Source organism: Dufourea novaeangliae, unplaced genomic scaffold (assembly GCF_001272555.1).
Source record: "Dufourea novaeangliae isolate 0120121106 unplaced genomic scaffold, ASM127255v1 scaffold306, whole genome shotgun sequence".
In the NCBI taxonomy this organism is placed as follows: domain Eukaryota; kingdom Metazoa; phylum Arthropoda; class Insecta; order Hymenoptera; family Halictidae; genus Dufourea; species Dufourea novaeangliae.
In genome coordinates, this window is record NW_015374178.1 from 260,102 (window position 1) to 278,466 (window position 18,365).

The 18,365-nt window shown below is 44.3% G+C and overlaps 1 protein-coding gene across 1 annotated transcript; it reads right to left on the bottom strand.

Moving 5' to 3' along the window:
• Nucleotides 1-1,742: 1,742 nt before the first annotated feature.
• On the bottom strand, nucleotides 1,743-18,027 carry LOC107192107. The gene is made up of 4 exons (XM_015581303.1): nucleotides 16,998-18,027; nucleotides 4,032-4,117; nucleotides 2,843-2,967; nucleotides 1,743-2,364 (listed from the first exon to the last, which is right to left on the bottom strand). Exons 1-4 carry the CDS (start codon nucleotides 17,978-17,980, stop codon nucleotides 1,792-1,794), a joined length of 1,767 nt encoding a protein of 588 aa, XP_015436789.1. The 5' UTR covers nucleotides 17,981-18,027; the 3' UTR covers nucleotides 1,743-1,791.
• Between the last annotated feature and the right edge of the window lie 338 nt (nucleotides 18,028-18,365).

Below are 18,365 nucleotides of genomic sequence, written 5' to 3' on the forward strand. Positions count from 1 at the left end.
ATCATAATCATGAACTTCTTTGAACCTCTATTTTAAGTCGTTCTACACTTTCGTTGAATCTAGTGTATTGAATCGTTTTTTTATTTTACATCTAACTAAAAAATGTTATAAATACGTCCTCATAAAAAACAATGTTGAATAAGTAAAAAATAAAGACTCTCTACTAATAAAAAATACTATTATTTCTGTTAAAGAAATTTCTTATATACAAGAATTGGTCGGTTTGTTTAAATAATCCTAAGCATTTAAGCCTAAACTTGGATCTGTTTGCAACTTAACAAACTCAATTATTGAATGTGATTAAAGTATAGCCTGCGCGGAACAAGGAACAAAAACATATTTAAGTATAAATGCTTAAACGGTAAAACCAAGGATGATTTACACTCGTTATAAAACCCTTGTCAGAGTTCAAATCTCAAAGTACGAAATCCTATGAAGACACAAAACGTTTGGGTCATTGAACTTTTTATCGATTTTTCTAGAAAACGGCCGTGTGACACGAAGGCAGCTGACAATGTTAAGGAAAAAAAATTGGAATGATACAATAAAGTTGTATATTGTTGCGATACAAGTACTGTAAAAATGAATGTCTTTAAACGTTGCCTAGGATCACAAATGCCACCGAACATTAAGAATACCCATTAAATCCCCCATCACGTCGAGATTTGAACCCCACGAACCTACGGATACGTTACGGAGAACTTGTAATCGCATGATCGCGCGATAGTCAAAAATCAGAAACTCTTATTCTTTCGTGAAAACGAAAGTAATCTAGGACTAGAGGTTTCGTATGATTAATCATAATAATAATAATAAACAAATGGCAAGATCCATGCGGGTAGAAACGGTATCCCAACAAGTTAGAGTAGATTCCTGTAACGTAGAACTTTGACCTCTCCTCCTGTTTTCCTCGTCGACCAACCACACCGATTTGATTCGAAATTTGTTCATTCACCATGCTTCGAACAAGTTTGTTCGAAAAAAAAAAAAGGTTCACAGAATAGTTTGAAATTATGAAAATGACGATCTATTCTAATTTGTTGGGCTATCCTTATTTTCGATACGTACACACCGTCAACTTGATCATTTCGTTTCCGGTCAATGTTTCTGACGAACTACAATACTTTTACATTACCTCCCCCTTTCTTACTAATAGTCTCAAACGTGACCGCTTATTAGCAACCGATTATTCACCGTATGACTTTAGAATATAAGCTCGTTGCTTGTACGACACTCTTTACCACATCTGTTCCGAACGTGCAATCGATGTTTAATCAATTTCTTCTTCAAAAAGGTCACTTGTTCAAATGTCGATGTAAACATTAGGATTCCTAACGGAAAAGGCACTTTGTAGATGTTCGATAATACCGATTCAACGGGACCAAAGGATACGAAGAGTACAGATAATAAGCTCCAAATACGAAAATATCCCACGAACATTATATACTCCATATATCTGTCAAGATCCCTCTCCATAGACTTGGACCAAAAAATGGAAAGCTTGCGTTGACGAACAAGTCACGGGCGGTGCCGGAAGAATAAAGGCCCATTTATACACATATATCTTGATACGAGCAGTTTATTCACCGTCGCCATCCGTGGCACCGACAAAGCCCGATCGCCCGGATGTGTACAAATGGGCCTTAAACGTATCAAGGTGTGTGTGGATCTGGGGTTGCTTAACCAGTTGTCTCTTAAAACAAATTAAAACAAATTAAAACAAAAAAAAAAAAAGAAAACACCCTCCGAATATTACTCGATGTATCTCGCTCTACCAAGGCCCATATATTCTTAGACCAAAGTGGAGAGTTCATGGGGACTGTTCGTGGTCGCGGCACTACTGAGGTCCAAGGTGGCCGCCGGAAGTCCCGGGCTGACGCTGCCGCTTGCCTCACGGGGCAGATGCTGTGATCTGTTCAGCTTGTTCCCAGGACTCGGCGGCGACCTGTCACCCGGTGTGTCAGGCGGGGTGACAATGTTTCGATGATGGTTGTTGCTGCTGGTGTTCAAATGATTGTGCGTCGCCGTCATCGGTGCCGGGGACGAGAGCAACAGGGGCGGTGACATCGACACGTGTCGATGATGATGATGGTGATGGTAGTGTTGATACTGGGCCGCTCGACCGTGCGCAACCGCCGCGGTGTGGCTGTTGTTCATTTGGCTGGCCAGAGGGCCACCGAGTTTAGCGGCGGCGCAGCCAGCGTGTGGCGTCGGTAACGAAGCTCGATGCAGCTGTTGTTGTTGATGATGATGCTGCAGATGGGACGGGTTGTTCTGATGTTGCTGTAGCTGTTGCTGCCTCTGCAATTGGACAGCCGCCTCGCATTGTTCCCGCGCCAACGCTTTCACAGCGTTCGTCTTCTCCTGGAAACGGGGAATTAGTGAGGTTAGGTCACCACCGAGTGTTTAGTTCGCGACGATCAGGTCTCGCTACTAGGTCGGGTGTAGGCTAACGGGGTCGTTCCCGTGGACTCTCGTGATGGGAATTAAAAGGTGCTTACGGTAAACGCGATATCGATGGGAATACCACCACCCAGCAGCGCGTGTGGGCTCGATGCCGTTCACGTAAACGACTTAATCGAGCCTTTTAACGTGTACCTCCCCGACCAGTTGCGTGTCTCTCGTGCTCGCTAGCTATTGCGTAACCGAAGCCGAGAAAGAGGATGAGCTGTTTCGCGATCCCTCGTGGTTAGAGGAACACGACGGTGGTTGTGTGATAATCGGGGAACGATAACACTACTTAAAGCTCTGGGGATACCTAAGTAACTGATGAGTTAGCCCGAAAGAATAAGGATATCGCGTAGGATACATATTTTTGGGATTAGAAAGGGGAAATTCTTACCCTCTGCCACACGAAGACGTTATGGACCATCGCGCAGCCACAGAACACGATGCCGAGCCCTATGAAAACCGACGTGACGATGGCCGGTGTCGAATGAAACTGGATGAACGTGTACAATATCATTCCTGGAACGATCGTCAAACACATTGCAATGAGTACAACTTGATAAGGGAACAAAAAGAACTGGGCGCTTGATCTCGGTTTGAGCGATAAGACGTGTATTGAAGTCACTCGAATGAAATGACTATCCGACAAGCTTAAACAGTCTTAAATCAATTCACTTTAATTTAATCGTTCACACGATTCATTCCATTCTCGGGATTAACAATACACGCGTGGTTTTATTCGAGGGGGATCCAGTGCAAGAGGGAGCTCTATCACAACTGTGTAGCTTTATGTGATATTAGAATTTTTATGGAAAGTAGTGTACATCATATTATACTATGTATATACACGATGTCCCAAAATGATGGGACAAGCCGCAATATACATATTCCTCATACAAATACAAATCGAAAAGTTCTTTACCGTTTTGTAATCCGAAGCTCCATTTCCGAGATATTAGCAGTTGAATGGACTCCAATCAGCTGAACGGTTGGCCACGCGTACGCGCAACCCAGCTGACTGGTTTCTGCTTCTTGTGTCGCCAACCGCTCAGCTGATTGGAGTTCGTTCAACTGCTGATATCTCAGAAATGAAACCTAATATTGCAAAACGGTAAAGGGCTTTTCGATTTGTATTTGCATGAAGAATGTGTATATTGCGGCTATATTTCCGAGATATTAGCAGTTGAACGGACTCCAATCAGCTGAACGTTTGGCCACGCGTACGCGCAACCCAGCTGACTGGTTTCAGCTTCTTGTGTCGCCAACCGCTCAGCTGATTAGAGTTCGTTCAACTGCTGATATCTCAGAAATGAAACCTCATATTGCAAAACGGTAAAGGGCTTTTCGATTTGTATTTGCATGAAGAATGTGTATATTGCGGCTTGTCTCATCAGTTTGGGTTCGCCCTTTATGTACAATCATAGTATAGACAGAAATTTTGTCACGTAGTTATACATTAAAGGACAACAATTCAATTTTTATTTTTCAACACTTTTAGGTATAGCTTCCTCTCTTGCATTGGGCCCTTCTCATTCAAACGAGAAGCGCACACGCAGAATATATCCTGGAACACCGATGCTTACCAGTCAAAAAAACAGGAATGCTAATGAAAAAGCCTCCGACAGCGCAGACACGGCTGATGTACGATTTTTGCAGGTACTTGTTACTCCTAAAACAGAGAAAAATCGACGAAACGATGAATCTCGCGGTTCCACGATAATTGAACGAAGTTGCTGTAGGGAGGAACAAGTTCTCGTCCCAGCAGCGTCCCGAAAACGTTATCACTCAAAGAAACGTTCCACGGGATTTCAGATGCCATATAGCCTATGCAACCATAAAACATTACAATCGCAAAAATAGGATACATAGGACCATATTTAAACGAACATTTTAGGATTCAGATGCCATTCAACGAAACAAATCTACTCCTTACAGTAAATCCTCGATGAGTGTTCTTTTTTTTTAATGTAGTTTAGAACATTGAAGCTTAGAATTCTGTTTCAAGGTCTGTCATCAGTTTATGAAATATTTAATGTTCAGTGCCCAGAAGCCTTCGAACACTCATCGGGGATTTACTATATTTGGTTTTCTGATCACCGACTATTAGCAAGTTGACGTTGGATAACACTGAACAAAAGACTCCAATCTTTAATATTATTCCCTTTCGCTAAATAAATATAAATAAACAGAAAAACAACATAAAGGTAAGTATAGTGTATAACCAAGTACGATAAGTACATAAATTACACCACAATTTTTGTGTGCACCAATTCGAAGAGCACTGTTTGTTCAAAGTAACACACGTTCCTGGTCCATTGTTACTAACAAAGGAACGGCGTTTTGTACGATCCTTTCGACCGCAAACGGTGCCCGACCACAAACGGTTCCACCACAATTGGTACCGTTCCGGCGCGTACAATCGACGCGCTACTTTCACAAGATCGACCAGGATCGGCAGGGTTTCCTCTATCATCAGATTCCTCGATCGTGGATCCATTCGGTTAACGCCATCCGAACGTCTCCGGTAGATTTACGGTCGCGATGGGAACACGATGGATGTTTCCTAGACGCGACTAATCTATCCAGACGATGGACCGTTTCCTGAAATGGCTCCACGCTCGTCGTAAATATCCCCAGAACATCGTGGCACCGTAATGTTTCTCGATGAATCGCGTTCTTACAAGCTGCGACGATCTCGTTAAAAAATTATAACATACTTTCCGATCAAGATAATCGGGTAAGGAAAATTACGATTATACAGGGTGATCCCACGATAAGTGCCGTTTGATATAACTACTGAACGGACAGGACACAAATGGAGGGAGACTTTTATCATCATTTATTATATAGAATGTCACCGTGAAAAATATTTCTTTAGATTTTTCAAGGTCATACTTAGGTCATCTTGTGGGTTTTATTCAAGGAACAGTAATACAATAGTTTATTGAACCGTGGCACGAGGATTAACAGAAAAGAATTAGACTTTCAAGTGATAGTCAATTTACCGCAAAGATACACGTTATGTGAAGTCGAGAATAATAAGAGATAAAAATATAACGAAGCAGTATTTTTCACACGATCATCAACCCACCCATAAGATCGCGTGGACGAGATTTCAACGAATCGTTCGCGGACTGAATTGCACCAAATTAGCTCGAGCAACTTCGGTGCTCGTGGTGTAATGTGGGATAATGTCCGCCGCGGCTGGAGCTTATTCGCAAAACGAAGAACATTTCAATGAAGTCAGTGAAAGTGATGCGAAGCGGGCTGTACCGTTGGTGCGCTGAAGTCAGCTGATTCGAGTCCGTTAAGTATACACATTGCTCTATTGATTCTTTATTAGGACAGTGCGCGCACAGGTGGAAATCGATGATTATTCACCAAAGAATAAATTCTAATTCACTCTAAGGTATTTCTTTGGGCGTTTTTTAGTTCAAGCTATCGAAACAAAATTCGATCTCTTTGAATCCGTTTCAGAGACGAAATTGAATGTTTCGTTCCACTGTGCGTCGCCCCATTTCCATTTTAGTGCTACCACCCACCGCAAATTCACCGTTCTCATAACGTGGAGGTCGCTAGAATCACAGGCTTTTTAAGGTACTACAGTTTAGGCGGGCCACCAATTCCCATAAGATGAAAAAACTCTACTTCTATACCTCGTTTCATCATCGATTCTTTTCGCATTTTTGACGAGTTTACCGATCGAGCTTGCCGCCGGTGTTCACGGGCAAAAACGAACGAACGAATCTCTCGGGTACGTGGTGATTTTAAAACAAGGCCTCATCGGAACCAGCCGCAATGAGAAACTCCCACGAAGCCGTTGCTACCAGTCGTTTTCGAGGTCGGCGACCTCTTTGGATACGTTTCAAGTGCGCCGTGTACCCAGTGAGATCATCCTAGGACTAATTCCTCCGTCGGCCTTCTGCAATCCCCCCCCCCCTAACACGTAAATTTAATCTTCCGTGTTCGCCCCCGTCTTCCAGCTGGCGTCGGTCTATTTTCCGCTTCTTCGCTGTCTTCCCAAGAAACGTCACCTAATGTCGGAACGTCCGGTGAAATTTATGTAACGCGTGCCAAATAACACAAGTACGTATACAGTGTGTGTCTTAAGCTGCGTCTACACTATATAGGAAAACAGTGTTATACGACAAATTGTTATGCACGAAAAATGTTATGTAACATTACGTTACATTATTAATATAATTGTAGGTGGTTGATCATCAAATTCTAATTATTCAATGTTAGGTTCAATTCGGTTGGTTGCTCAGTCTATTTCTTATGAGGTTAGTTTATTTTTAATAATTTGTTACTTTAATGATATTGGTTGAAAGATATTCTTTAATTATATTTATAAAGTATCAGCAAAATATTAAATTTATTATTTTTATATTTCCTATATATTTAATATTTTTTATTAGAATATTAATAGAATTAAATTGAATTCCTTTTGATTTAGTTGAAAGAGAATTAGAATTTTTTATTTAGATAATGAATTTGCCCATCTCTGCCATACACTATGCGCTAAACTTCGTAAACTTTAAACTCAGTTTTTCAGTTTAGAAACTAATGGCGATACAACACTTAAGAACTAGAGTTATACACCAATTGGTATCGTCTACAGGGCGTTTAACAGCCTTCTATAGGCGAACAATTTGACAATCTTCAACTAATTATCACGCTATACAAGAATGCCTTAAGTGAACGGCAATTTGACTGAATCCCCGTGCTCTAAACGACTCTCACGGGCGATTTGTCACCCCGTTGGAAGGTGTGACTAGCAGCAGCTCAGTCTCCAGCAAGGGCCTGGGCTCCATTCAGCCAGATCTCGTTGATCTCGCCAAGCAGGAAGAGTCCCTTGCCCTTTGATTTCGTACGAGCCTCTCCTCCATTCATGATTGCAAGGCTGGTACGCGCGACGACACACAGGGGCCGACAAAACCGTCTGAGCCTATTCAGTCCGCCGTCAAATGGGGTCTCCCGTTCAGAGGTGATGAATGAAGATAGAGATCGGCGAAGTGATCTTAAGGTATTTGGGAAATCCTCTTTCCATATTTCTCGACCAGACCGAGAGGATCGATTTTACCGCTGCCTAAAGATCGCGTAAACTCGTTGTCTAGCGTGAGATCTATCGTACACTCATCGGGAATTTACTGTAGATGGTTGTACGAAACGAATCATCGGTGTAATAATCGCGAAGAACTTGCTTCGCGTTTTTCAAATACATTGGACGAATGTTCCTGGTAGATTTTGTGGCAGAGTTGCACGCGAAATGCAAGCCAGAGCGCCGCCTAATATTTATTGTTAAAATCGCTGGGCTCGATCTTAATGGCCGATGGGCACGCCATACGTTAACCGCTGCTGCTCTCTCCTCTCTCGTCGGTTCAAGCGTGCGCCTCTTCATCCATCGCGGGGCAATTCTTTTTTTCACGAGCCCGGGCCCCCATTGAGAGAGACCAGAAGAACGCGCCGCGATTCCCATGGCTTCCTTCTTTTTTTTTCTTTCTTTCTTTCTCGAGGGAAGTCGAAAGGAATCGGATTTCGTGGCGCGGCATCCGTGATATTTACCACCAAAAGTAAATTGGGGCGGTTGGACGATGACTAATCACCTGAAACATTACCTCTGAACGGTCCACTAGGCTATCCAGAACGTAACTGGTGTGTATACAGGGTGAGTCGATAGGAACTACTATCTATAATAACTCGTTATCTACTGATTGTGTCAGATAAGTCGAAACGAAAATAAGATATAATGAAATCAAATTGTATCCATTCGATGCATCCCTTAAACTACTCTGTAACTCATCAAAACATTTTTGGATACAACTAATAGGTAATAAGTTATTTTAGATAGTTCCTACTGATTCACCCTGTATGTACTTTGAGACAATTTCACCAACTTCAATCCTTGTTTTACTAACAGAACCTTGCGACATTCAGCTTGAAAAGTGTGAAATGATCCTTAATCCTGTAATCTCGACCTCCAATCCTTAATCTCTCTATCAATTACGCTATCGATAGGCATTGTCGAGAATATCCCAGCGATCGACACCGTAATCGTAGAACTTTGTTCCATTCGAAATTACGGAATAATCTTCCATCCATAAAACAGGGACAACGCGACCGAAGAGACTTCACGGAAGGGGAAGCGTTCAAGAAACCCAAAGGGGATTGAACGAGCAGACGAAATCCTTGGAAGCATCGAGCCACAAGTCCACGAAGAACGAAAATACCCTTAAAGCACTGTGTCCACGTTTATGGCCAGGGTGCACCATTAATTGACCCCGACGAACGCGTACGACTGCTTGCCGCAGAGTCACTGACCGCCGGCGCGGTTGCTTTCGACGGATATGCGGAAAATCACGCGCTCGCGGGTAACTTAGCTGCCTGCGTTTCCGGGGAACACGTACCAATTTACTCCACAGGGATAGGAGAACGGAGGAATTAATGCGTCCGCGAGGTTCATTATCCCTGTTTCGAACGGTTTCGGTGATAATGACCGAAATCCTTCATCCGTGAACATGCATTTCCACGCAGAGTGCGCTAATGATTCTTGTCGCTTGTACGTACACCGATTCCGTTCAATTATTTCGTTTCATACTCTTCGAAATGTTATTATACTCCAGTTTATCCCCCCCCCCCTTTCGAAGGATTATTTTATTGTTTAAATTTTGTCGAAAACTTTGAATTTCGTCTTATTGGGCACAGTAACTTTACCCTAATTCATTATAAAGTTTAGGGGACGAATTCATAGGATATAGGATAAGATCCAACATCATTGTAACCATGCGTTTTATTCGTCGCCGTGCGCACTGGAGGAAATGCAAGCGATCTCTTGCGAAATGGTTCGCCACTCGAGAGCGACAAGCCCACGGAGCTACGCCCAAACGCCACCCAACGTAGAATCGTATGAAACGAGATGCCCACGATCGGCCACGGGGAAAAACAACTCGGATATTCAATTGTTTAGCGGATTTTTCTCGTCAACGGTAACGATAATCATATATTTGTCGGCGGAATAAGTAATACTGAAAAGAACCAGAACAATCTTAGTCACCGATTGGGAACGCGCTAAGGGGACTCAGAAAACGATAAAACACGCTGACAGACCTAATATCCGGTTGTTGCAAAAGTTACGACTCATAAAAAGGGATTCCGTTCGGTATCACAGAATGCCTTTACTTCGTATCCTTCGATATTACTAAGATTCTATATTATTATCGAAAGCTGACAGCATTTACGTACTTGATATAATATTCAAGGATCTCGGAAAGTAATCCGTAGACTGTGGATTTTATGCATTCGTAGCCTGTAGGGTTCTGTGAAATACAATAAAAGATAAAACTTTCATCAGATACAAGTTTTCTGTTTTATTCTTAGACGAATAAGATCCATAAAGGAACAAAGAAATTCTTAACCTTTGTTCTGGTCTTTAGGAATTACTTTATAAAATGTAAATTTTGCATAAAATTCTGCAGTCTGGTAATTCGTATTAAAATTTTTTAAAATATCAAAGTATGTTATTAGTTCAATTTACTTTTACACTCTTCAAGCCCTTAATCATGTAAAATTACGTAATGCTGAGGTGGGGTTTGGTTATCTAAAGATTACAGCTCAATGTTTATGCTATACTTAATTCTTAGGAAACATATTTTCTTCACACGGACCAGGTGTCCTAATACATATAAGCAGTAGTGTGCCCTCAAGAAGAAGGTACGCTCCGACCAAATGACTCTCAGTCGCATCAGTTTCCAAACGGTCTGAACCATGTCGACCGAACGATCCACGAACACCGTAGACGATAATCGTCAGATTATGCAGATGAAGTTCACCGAGTCGTTCGGTCGGGAAATCAATCGACAAATAAATTACAATGTGTCGAATCTGTCGATCTACCTAGCCCCTTCTAGAACCGGATATTAGAGGATCTTCCATCCTATTCATTCCGTTTCCTTGTGTCGAAACGATCGAGTAAAAGAGAAAAGAATGGGAGAAAAAAAAAGAGAGAGAGACTCCAGACGGCGAATTCGAAGCCGTGGAATGCCAAGTGGTGCTCGAGGAACGAAGATGGAAGTCGACGTGGATCACGCGTCTGCCTCTGGTCCCCGACGCACGAAACATGCCCGGGCAACAGAAACCAGACACGCGTGTGGTAACGTTAAACCACGGGGTACGTCGATGAAAAACGAACGAGCACCACAGTTTCTCGGCGGACTTTTTAATGACAGATAAAATCTCCGGAGTTAGATCTGCGCGCTCGCGGCTCGCCACCCTTTCCAGTCGCCTCCAATCCATATACAGACACGCCATCGCTCTGAAATTCGACGATCAGATAACCCTGCACACGCGCGTTAATTCTCTAACCTCTCTTCGTTACAATGTCTTAATCCTTTCTGACGTTTTAGTTCCCCTCTGCATATCTCTGACCCGGGCCCCTGGGCACTCAACTGTATTACTGCCACGATCTTACAATTGTCTCACACCTTTGTAAGGTGTGTACTTATTGTCAGTTTTCGCTCTAACTGTACATATACATGTAATATACATAGTATTATGTATAACACTAACCCACTTTAACCCTTGTGTAGGCAACCGGGTACCCAAGTACCAATTTCTAAATTTCCTTTCACAATTTTTTATGTTCCCGTTTAAAACAGCACTTGGTGTATTATAGGCAGGAAAAACTAAGAATTTCAGAAAAGTATGAAAGTAAAATTATCTATGTATTTTGTCCATTCAGATTGCTTAATAACCGTGAATATTTTGGTTGCCCACACAACGGTTAAGCCTCCACTCCACAAGTGATCGTCAGCCGAGAATGAGGGAGGATGTTTATCCCATAAACCAGACAGTTCCTTCCAAGAATCTGGTTAGAAGTATTAACCACGATACAGTTCGAATATCGGGCAAGATGTCTGTTAAGGGGGTAGCTAGTTTACGGGAACGGGATGGCCCTTGACAGCCGTGTACACGCGATTAAGTCAGTAAAACGTCGACTTTACGATCGGACTATACTTCGCGCTCCAGGAGGATGGGATAGCTGGACTGGGTGGTGTGCCCCCCTTCTTGGGGTCAAGAATTAACCGACGATCGGTGGGGCCCCGTTCGGTGGATGAAAGGGCCGGCGTGGCAAGTGTCGAGGAAGAGAGGGAACGATGGTGGTCACGGTGTCGAGGTCTCGTAAAACGTACAATGCTTTCTTGGATACACCGGTCCCCCGATGGAACAGGTGCAGCTCGACGGCAGGCCGTTCCGTAACGGTTTGTGTCGTCCCTTGCGAACAACACGGCGATCCACCGTCACCACCACCCTTCGTTTTTCGGAGTCATTAAACCTCCCCTTCGTTCTTTCCGTATACCACTTGCCTACCGTGTTTAATGCCGAAACGCCGAGGAAAGTTTCGGGGGCGCCCACGGTCTACGGAGCTCCCCTTTGTCTCTTGGACGCTTTTGACGAAGCTGTGGGAACGGGTGTTCTTGGTCGGTTGGTTCCTTCGGTTCAGTCGTGAACATTGTATACCTTTTCCGTTTTCTTGAGAATGGAACTTTATGTCTGTAGACTGTGGATTTAAGAATCTATAGGGCTCTGTGAAATATAGTAAAGGATCAAATTGTCATCAGTTGCAACAAGTTCTCAATTTTATTCTGAACTCAATGCAGTGATTTTATCGAAATTACGATATTATTTATAGGTTAACTGTCGATACAAAATATCGGGACTGTATCGCCCATCACTAGTCCACACAGTATTTTCAAAACTTTGAGCGCCCTTTGTAACTAAGGTATGATCATGAAATATGATGTAATAAAGTAAATAGTAACATAGGGGAAACTTAAAATTTAGTTTTTACGCTTTGTTCATCCCAAATTTCTCTGGTCCAAAGGTATAGACATAGTTTAAAAGTTTTTGGTTAGCACCTTTTACTCGAAAACGCGATCGCAGAAGTTGTTGGAAGACATCGACGCAGAGTTTCACTCGGATACGATTCATCATCAACGGTAGCCTGTGCGATCAACGTGTATGATCCATCATCCAGTAACCGTTTACGATCCTCACCGTGGAAATCCCGATCCGCGATGCTATTCTCGTACCGGCCATGTGCCCGACTGTTGCGTTTACATTCGAAACTACACGGACTCCGGAGCCGAAACGTTTCCATCGTGTACGGTGGATTCTCTACGGGTCATTAAGACACGGGGAAGATTTATTCGTTCGATCAATTCCAATGTCGTGTTACATTTATAATTATATGCGGTCATTCCACGAGAAATCGGATACTTTTCGAAGTAACATTACGGATTTTGTTGAAACTTTGATATGTTGTAGTCTTTACTGATATATACATATATACATATGTTGAAGAATTTTTGAAAATTGTTTAAATTTGTTATTTTACCTCAACAGTTATGATTTATTGAAAGAAGGTTGACACTATATTTCAATTAGGTGTAAAATCAGCAAATTTAAATATTTTTTTAAATTCTTCGTAATACGTTTATGATATTACTGAAGACTATAATATATCCAAGTTTCAACAAAATCCGAAATGTTACTCCAAAAAGTGTCCAATTTCGCATGGAATGACCCTACGGCGATCATGGGGGGTGGAGGGGGGGGGGGGGGGGGGGGGGGGGGTCAAGAATGTCCCGGTATATACGTGTATCAAAAACGTGTATCGTTCGTAGAAAGTTTATTGATATTGACGCCCACTCTTCTGTAATTCGACTGTAATTAAATAATTTATGGGTCTACCACCGTGAATCGTCTCATAAATAATAAACGACAAGTATCGGGCCAAGTCACTTTCGCGCGCAGTTAATTTATAGCGATTCGCAATGAAACCAGTCGCGACGTTACGTAATCCAGGCGGAGCAGGCACACGTTCGACAGCATAATAATTTCTTGACTACGGCAGTAATTATTAGTGTACGACACGGGATACTGGATTTCTACAATACGATTCGCGCGTACGATGAAGACGGAACACGTAAACGGTTACACGAAAACGATAATAATAACGATTCAGGGACATTCTTCACTTGAACGGATTGATCGATTTGTCTTTATCCAAGGATTCAATGTTCAGTGGCTTTAGTGGTATCAGTAGATTTCAGTGGATTCAGCGGATCAAATTGAAATTCCTATGACAATTCGTTCCAGCGAGAATTTTATGTCCCCTTATTTCCGCAGCGTTGATTCTATCCACGGTCAACTTCCGGCTGCCATGCTAGTTTTCTGTCCATAGTCTATAGCGAATCTGTTGGAAACCGATGCGACCACCGCTTCCGACGCGGAAATTGGAACGGGGACGCGATCGAATCGATCGAAGCGCGTGGCTTCTCGCCGGATACACGCCCCCAAGTAAACATACACGACTTCGATTCTATCGCGACGTCGAGTAGTGGTGGCGATCGTGAAGGGTTGAAGAGGGGGTTCGGGAATGTCTCCAAATGTAGATCACAAACGTGTATCGTTCGTAGAAAGTGTACTGATATTGACGCCACTCGTCTGTAATTCGATTGTAATTAAACAATTTATGGATCTACCCCCGTGAATCGTCTCATAAATAATAAACAACGATCTCTACACCCATAGTTTTGGCCGATAACTGTACACCAAATTCTCTCCAGCTTCTACTCGAAAATAGTGGCACAGGGAAAGGGCCTCCCACTATGCTCCTACCACATGGTATAGGGAATTATTGAAATTTATGCGAAATTAACATTCGATTTAACATTTATTTCAGTACTTGATATTTCAATTGATTTATTTACTAATTTATCAAATGCTGGGCCCTTCCCCTTCGCCACTTTTTCTCCTAGCGGAAGCCGAGTTTGCTCGTAAGGGTACAGTAACGTCTCGGAACTTTATCGCGGCTTATCATTTGTGGGTCACCTGACGCAATCGCGTCCTCCAGGTAGCCAGAAAAATAAATCGTGTAGGAGGAGAAGCGCGGGCGGCCGGGTAGGCTCTCTCGGAGGGACGATTACCATTAATTTATATAATCTCGCATCGTTGCCGACGTCCTCAATCAAGATTATCCTCGCGCCGGAATGAGAGTTCCCAGTCATCCATGCGTGCCCTATCCGCGCGCTGAAACGACTGGGTGTCTCGTATCCCGCCGCGATATATCAGCCCGCGCGCCATGTCTGTCTAGGGTTTCTTCTCACGCGGCAACGGCAGCAGCGAAGAAGAAGAAGAAACGTAAAAATCCACGTCCTGTGTTTCACCGGTGACCTCCGCGCGTGTGACCCGTTTTTATGCATATGGAATACACTGACAGCAACGACAATCTATAAAGGGTGTCCCAAAATAGTTGTAAATCCTTGAAAGGATGCTTCCTGGGGTGATTTGGAACAACTTTTTCCTTAGCGGAAAAGTTCTCCGAGGCTTTGTTAACGAGATACAGTGGACTCTAACTATATTGCCACTGAACATATTGCCACGCAAGGCACTTCCCCTTCACGCGTACTTTCGAGCACACGAATTTGCTCATTTCTAAAAAAAAATGGAGCAAGCAATCACAGTTTGAATTGCTACTGTATAAAAATTTCAATTTCATGAAGATTCGCAGACCGATAACAAGAAGGAACCACCTTCTTTATTCAGTTTCACCTACTGTGGACTCAGAAGCTTAACCTTTTTGGTTTGTAGGGAAGTGACTTCGGGGGTCTTATCGCGTGCTGCTCCGTTTCAACACTCCATAATCCGATCGTTATCGTGTACCTTATCGTCTCCCAAGTTTCCCCAATCCCTGCATTCGTTCCGACCTGTATTTATCGAACAAACATTTCCGTGTCGTTTTAGGCTGTTTGCAGAAACATGTCTTCTCACGGATCGCACTTTCATCCGAGGATGGAACGTTCGACCGAAGCTAATGGCGCATCTCTGACTCTCGGTTATCTCCGGTGCAACGGATAGCCCATCCCTATCTCCTTTCTTTTTTTTACACCGTCCCCGTTAGCCACCGTACATGATTTTCATTTCCAACGTTTATCTGGGAAATTTCACGGATCCCGAGGGTGAAAGATCAGAAAGCAGTAGGTCCCCGTTCATTCATCTCTGCCTTAGTGCAATCGACGTTACACAGGTCGACAAAAGAATTCCAATCGAAAGATCCAGCGGATTCTTGGATTGTCTAGAGAGCCCCGAGCGAGTCGACGCTGGAGAACCAGGGGAATCGTGATAGCGAGAACGCGAGGCTGCAATTTTAATCGTCCGCGGAGTATCTCTTCGGGTCAGGTATGTGGCGAGAGCGTTTTGTAAGGCAGCTGGTGAACGTTAGGCGCCCCGTGATAACAGCGGTTAAAAATAACTGTCGCGGTACGATCGATAGCCCCGGCTATCAGTTAAGTCGATCCATTGTTCAAAGGGAGAGAAAAGACGGAAAAGGGCGGTGATCGTTCCCACAACGGAACTGTTTTGTCGTCTCCTAACGGAGTGTGTCCAATTGAGGAAGAGGCATACCATCGAATAAATTGTTTTCTTGGTTCGCTTAATGTTATTGCGACTTTTCCTACGACCGAGTTAGGAGACTTGAGGATCCCCTGAAAATCAACTGGCACGTGTGTAATTACAGAAACTCTAGATAAACGTATATCGTCGTATTAACTGAATTTTAAAAAGGATTAAACGATCCCTGAGTAAAAGAAACAATCACGAAGAAGAAAGGTACGGAATCCCAGAGACAGCATATACGCGTGTTCGAGTACATACAACGGATGCTCGAGTACAAAACCGTGCACCCAAAGGTGCATCCACCTGCGAGTCACGCGAGTGCATCCCGGTAAAGTTGCTTCGATAAAAAAGTTAACGGGCCGCGTTAAAGGATTCTGTAACGACCCATCGCGGCCGAGAGGTCGCGGGTAGCATTATCTGAAGGGGGGAAGAGGAAGACCGCGGGGTCCCCCGTATACGTCTCTTCTTATTGCGTTAATTAATTACGGATCTTAGTTGCCGGCGGTCCCATTAGAACTGAAAAATAATTGAACTGGATTCCAGCGTGTCAATGTCGCGTCCTGGGGACCGGGTGTACCGGTCCCTTCTCGCCATACGCGCGGCTCTCTCCCATTTTGGTCGGTTGCTCGTCAGATGGGCAACAAGGTTCCCCCTACCCCCGACGCCCACCGAATACCGATATGACATAATCAATAAGGCGCTCGTTAAACGGGGGATCGAGCTCGAAGAAATACCGTTTTTGCTACCCATCCAGAGCTTCTCGGACGATCGTCAAACGTTATTCTTAATTTTAATTATCACTGGAACAGTATATCTCTTCCTGGTAGTTGTATTTTGTCGTTCTACTCGAAACGTCTCACTGTCATTATCACATAATGACTCTCCTATGTCCTTTACACTAATATATTATACCCCAATGTCCTATTCCCAAATGTCCCATACTCCTATGTCCCGTATTCCTATATCCTGTATTCCTATGTCCCATACTTTTATGTTTACAATCTATGTAAGTCGTCGAGGTCCCAGTTGACCGTCCGAAACACGTGAACATCAAGTGGAATACCAAAAAGTTTCAAGACGGGATAGCTACTCACCAGTGTCCCTGGTACGAAGTCTTGACGAGCCTCACGGCGAAGAGGAACTGTATAGCGCATACGAGCAGGCAACAAAGGTTCAGCGACAGAGCAAGGGCGCACAGCGCCAGCGTCACGTCGTACACGATCGTGTACTCCTCGGGGCTGATCAGGCTGCTGGGCGTCACCGTTAACGGGGAGATCTTCAGCAGGAAGATCAACGAGAGCAGCGCCAACAGAAGAGACACTAGACAGAGAAGCCCGAGACTGGTGAGGGTCTCTTTGGCGCCTGCCTCTTGGTCCTTGTGGTTCCTCGAGAGGGACGAGGACCAGGAAGCGTTCAAGGGGAACGCGGTGGAACCGCCGCCGGTAAACTGTCCACCTGCGGCCGCAGCTTGAAGAACAGGTGCCGGGGAAGGTGTCGTTTGGCTGGGTAGCCTGGACAATCTGGAGATATCGAAACCACCGTTCACTTTCGGCCTGGTGTCTTGATGCAACGGGACCTGGGCGATCACTGTGTGCCCCAATGTCGACACATTGTTATTATTGTTGTTGTTGTTGTTATTGTTATTGCCAGCGACAGGACTGACGCTGTTCACCGAATGCTTCGACGTGGACAGGGTAGACAAGTTCAACGCGTGGTTATGATTCAGCCGTTGGGACAGATTGTTCACGCTCAGCTGGGAATGGTTCAGCGGGTGTCTGTGCGTGGATGACGGTGTGGTTGCCGCCTGATGAACGTTCCCAGGCCTCTGTTGCTGCGACGAATGCAGGACCGAGTCGTAGACGTCGACGCCACCGCGTCCACCGTTTCCCGCTCGTACCGTCCCACTTTGGTTGTAGTGGTGATGCTGCGGCTGCGGCTGCTGATCCTGATGATGGCTGCCCGAGTGAAGGTGGTGATGATGTCCGCCGTGCAACGAGCCCGAGCTCGCCTGATAGTCATTGTGGTGATGCCTGGAGCCCGCTGACGACGGTTGCCCCGTCAGGATGTGCTTCAGCATTACTCGACACTGGCTGGGGGTTGCCGGGAGGAAGAAGCTTCTCCTTCCTCCTGTGCCTCTACATGGCGGCACCCCACGTTGATCCTCTTTCAGACGTTCAGAACTCGGTTCAGCACTCTCTCTGATCGAGGAAATAGTCGTCTTCGGTTAACCCCAAGCTGTTTTTCTGCTCCTCCCAATCCCTGCCTGATTCCTCGTGGATCAGAGGTGCTAACGGATCGTCTTTCTATATATTAAGTTCCTGGGCTCAAGGAGTTGCTGCACAGCAGTTCCACCATGGCGACCAGTTCTACATAACCACCTTCCAGCTCTCAGGCTTCACGTGGAACTGTTTTCGACGGTGGTTCACCGAGATGACGCTGAATAACAGAGAAGCCTCGTGTTC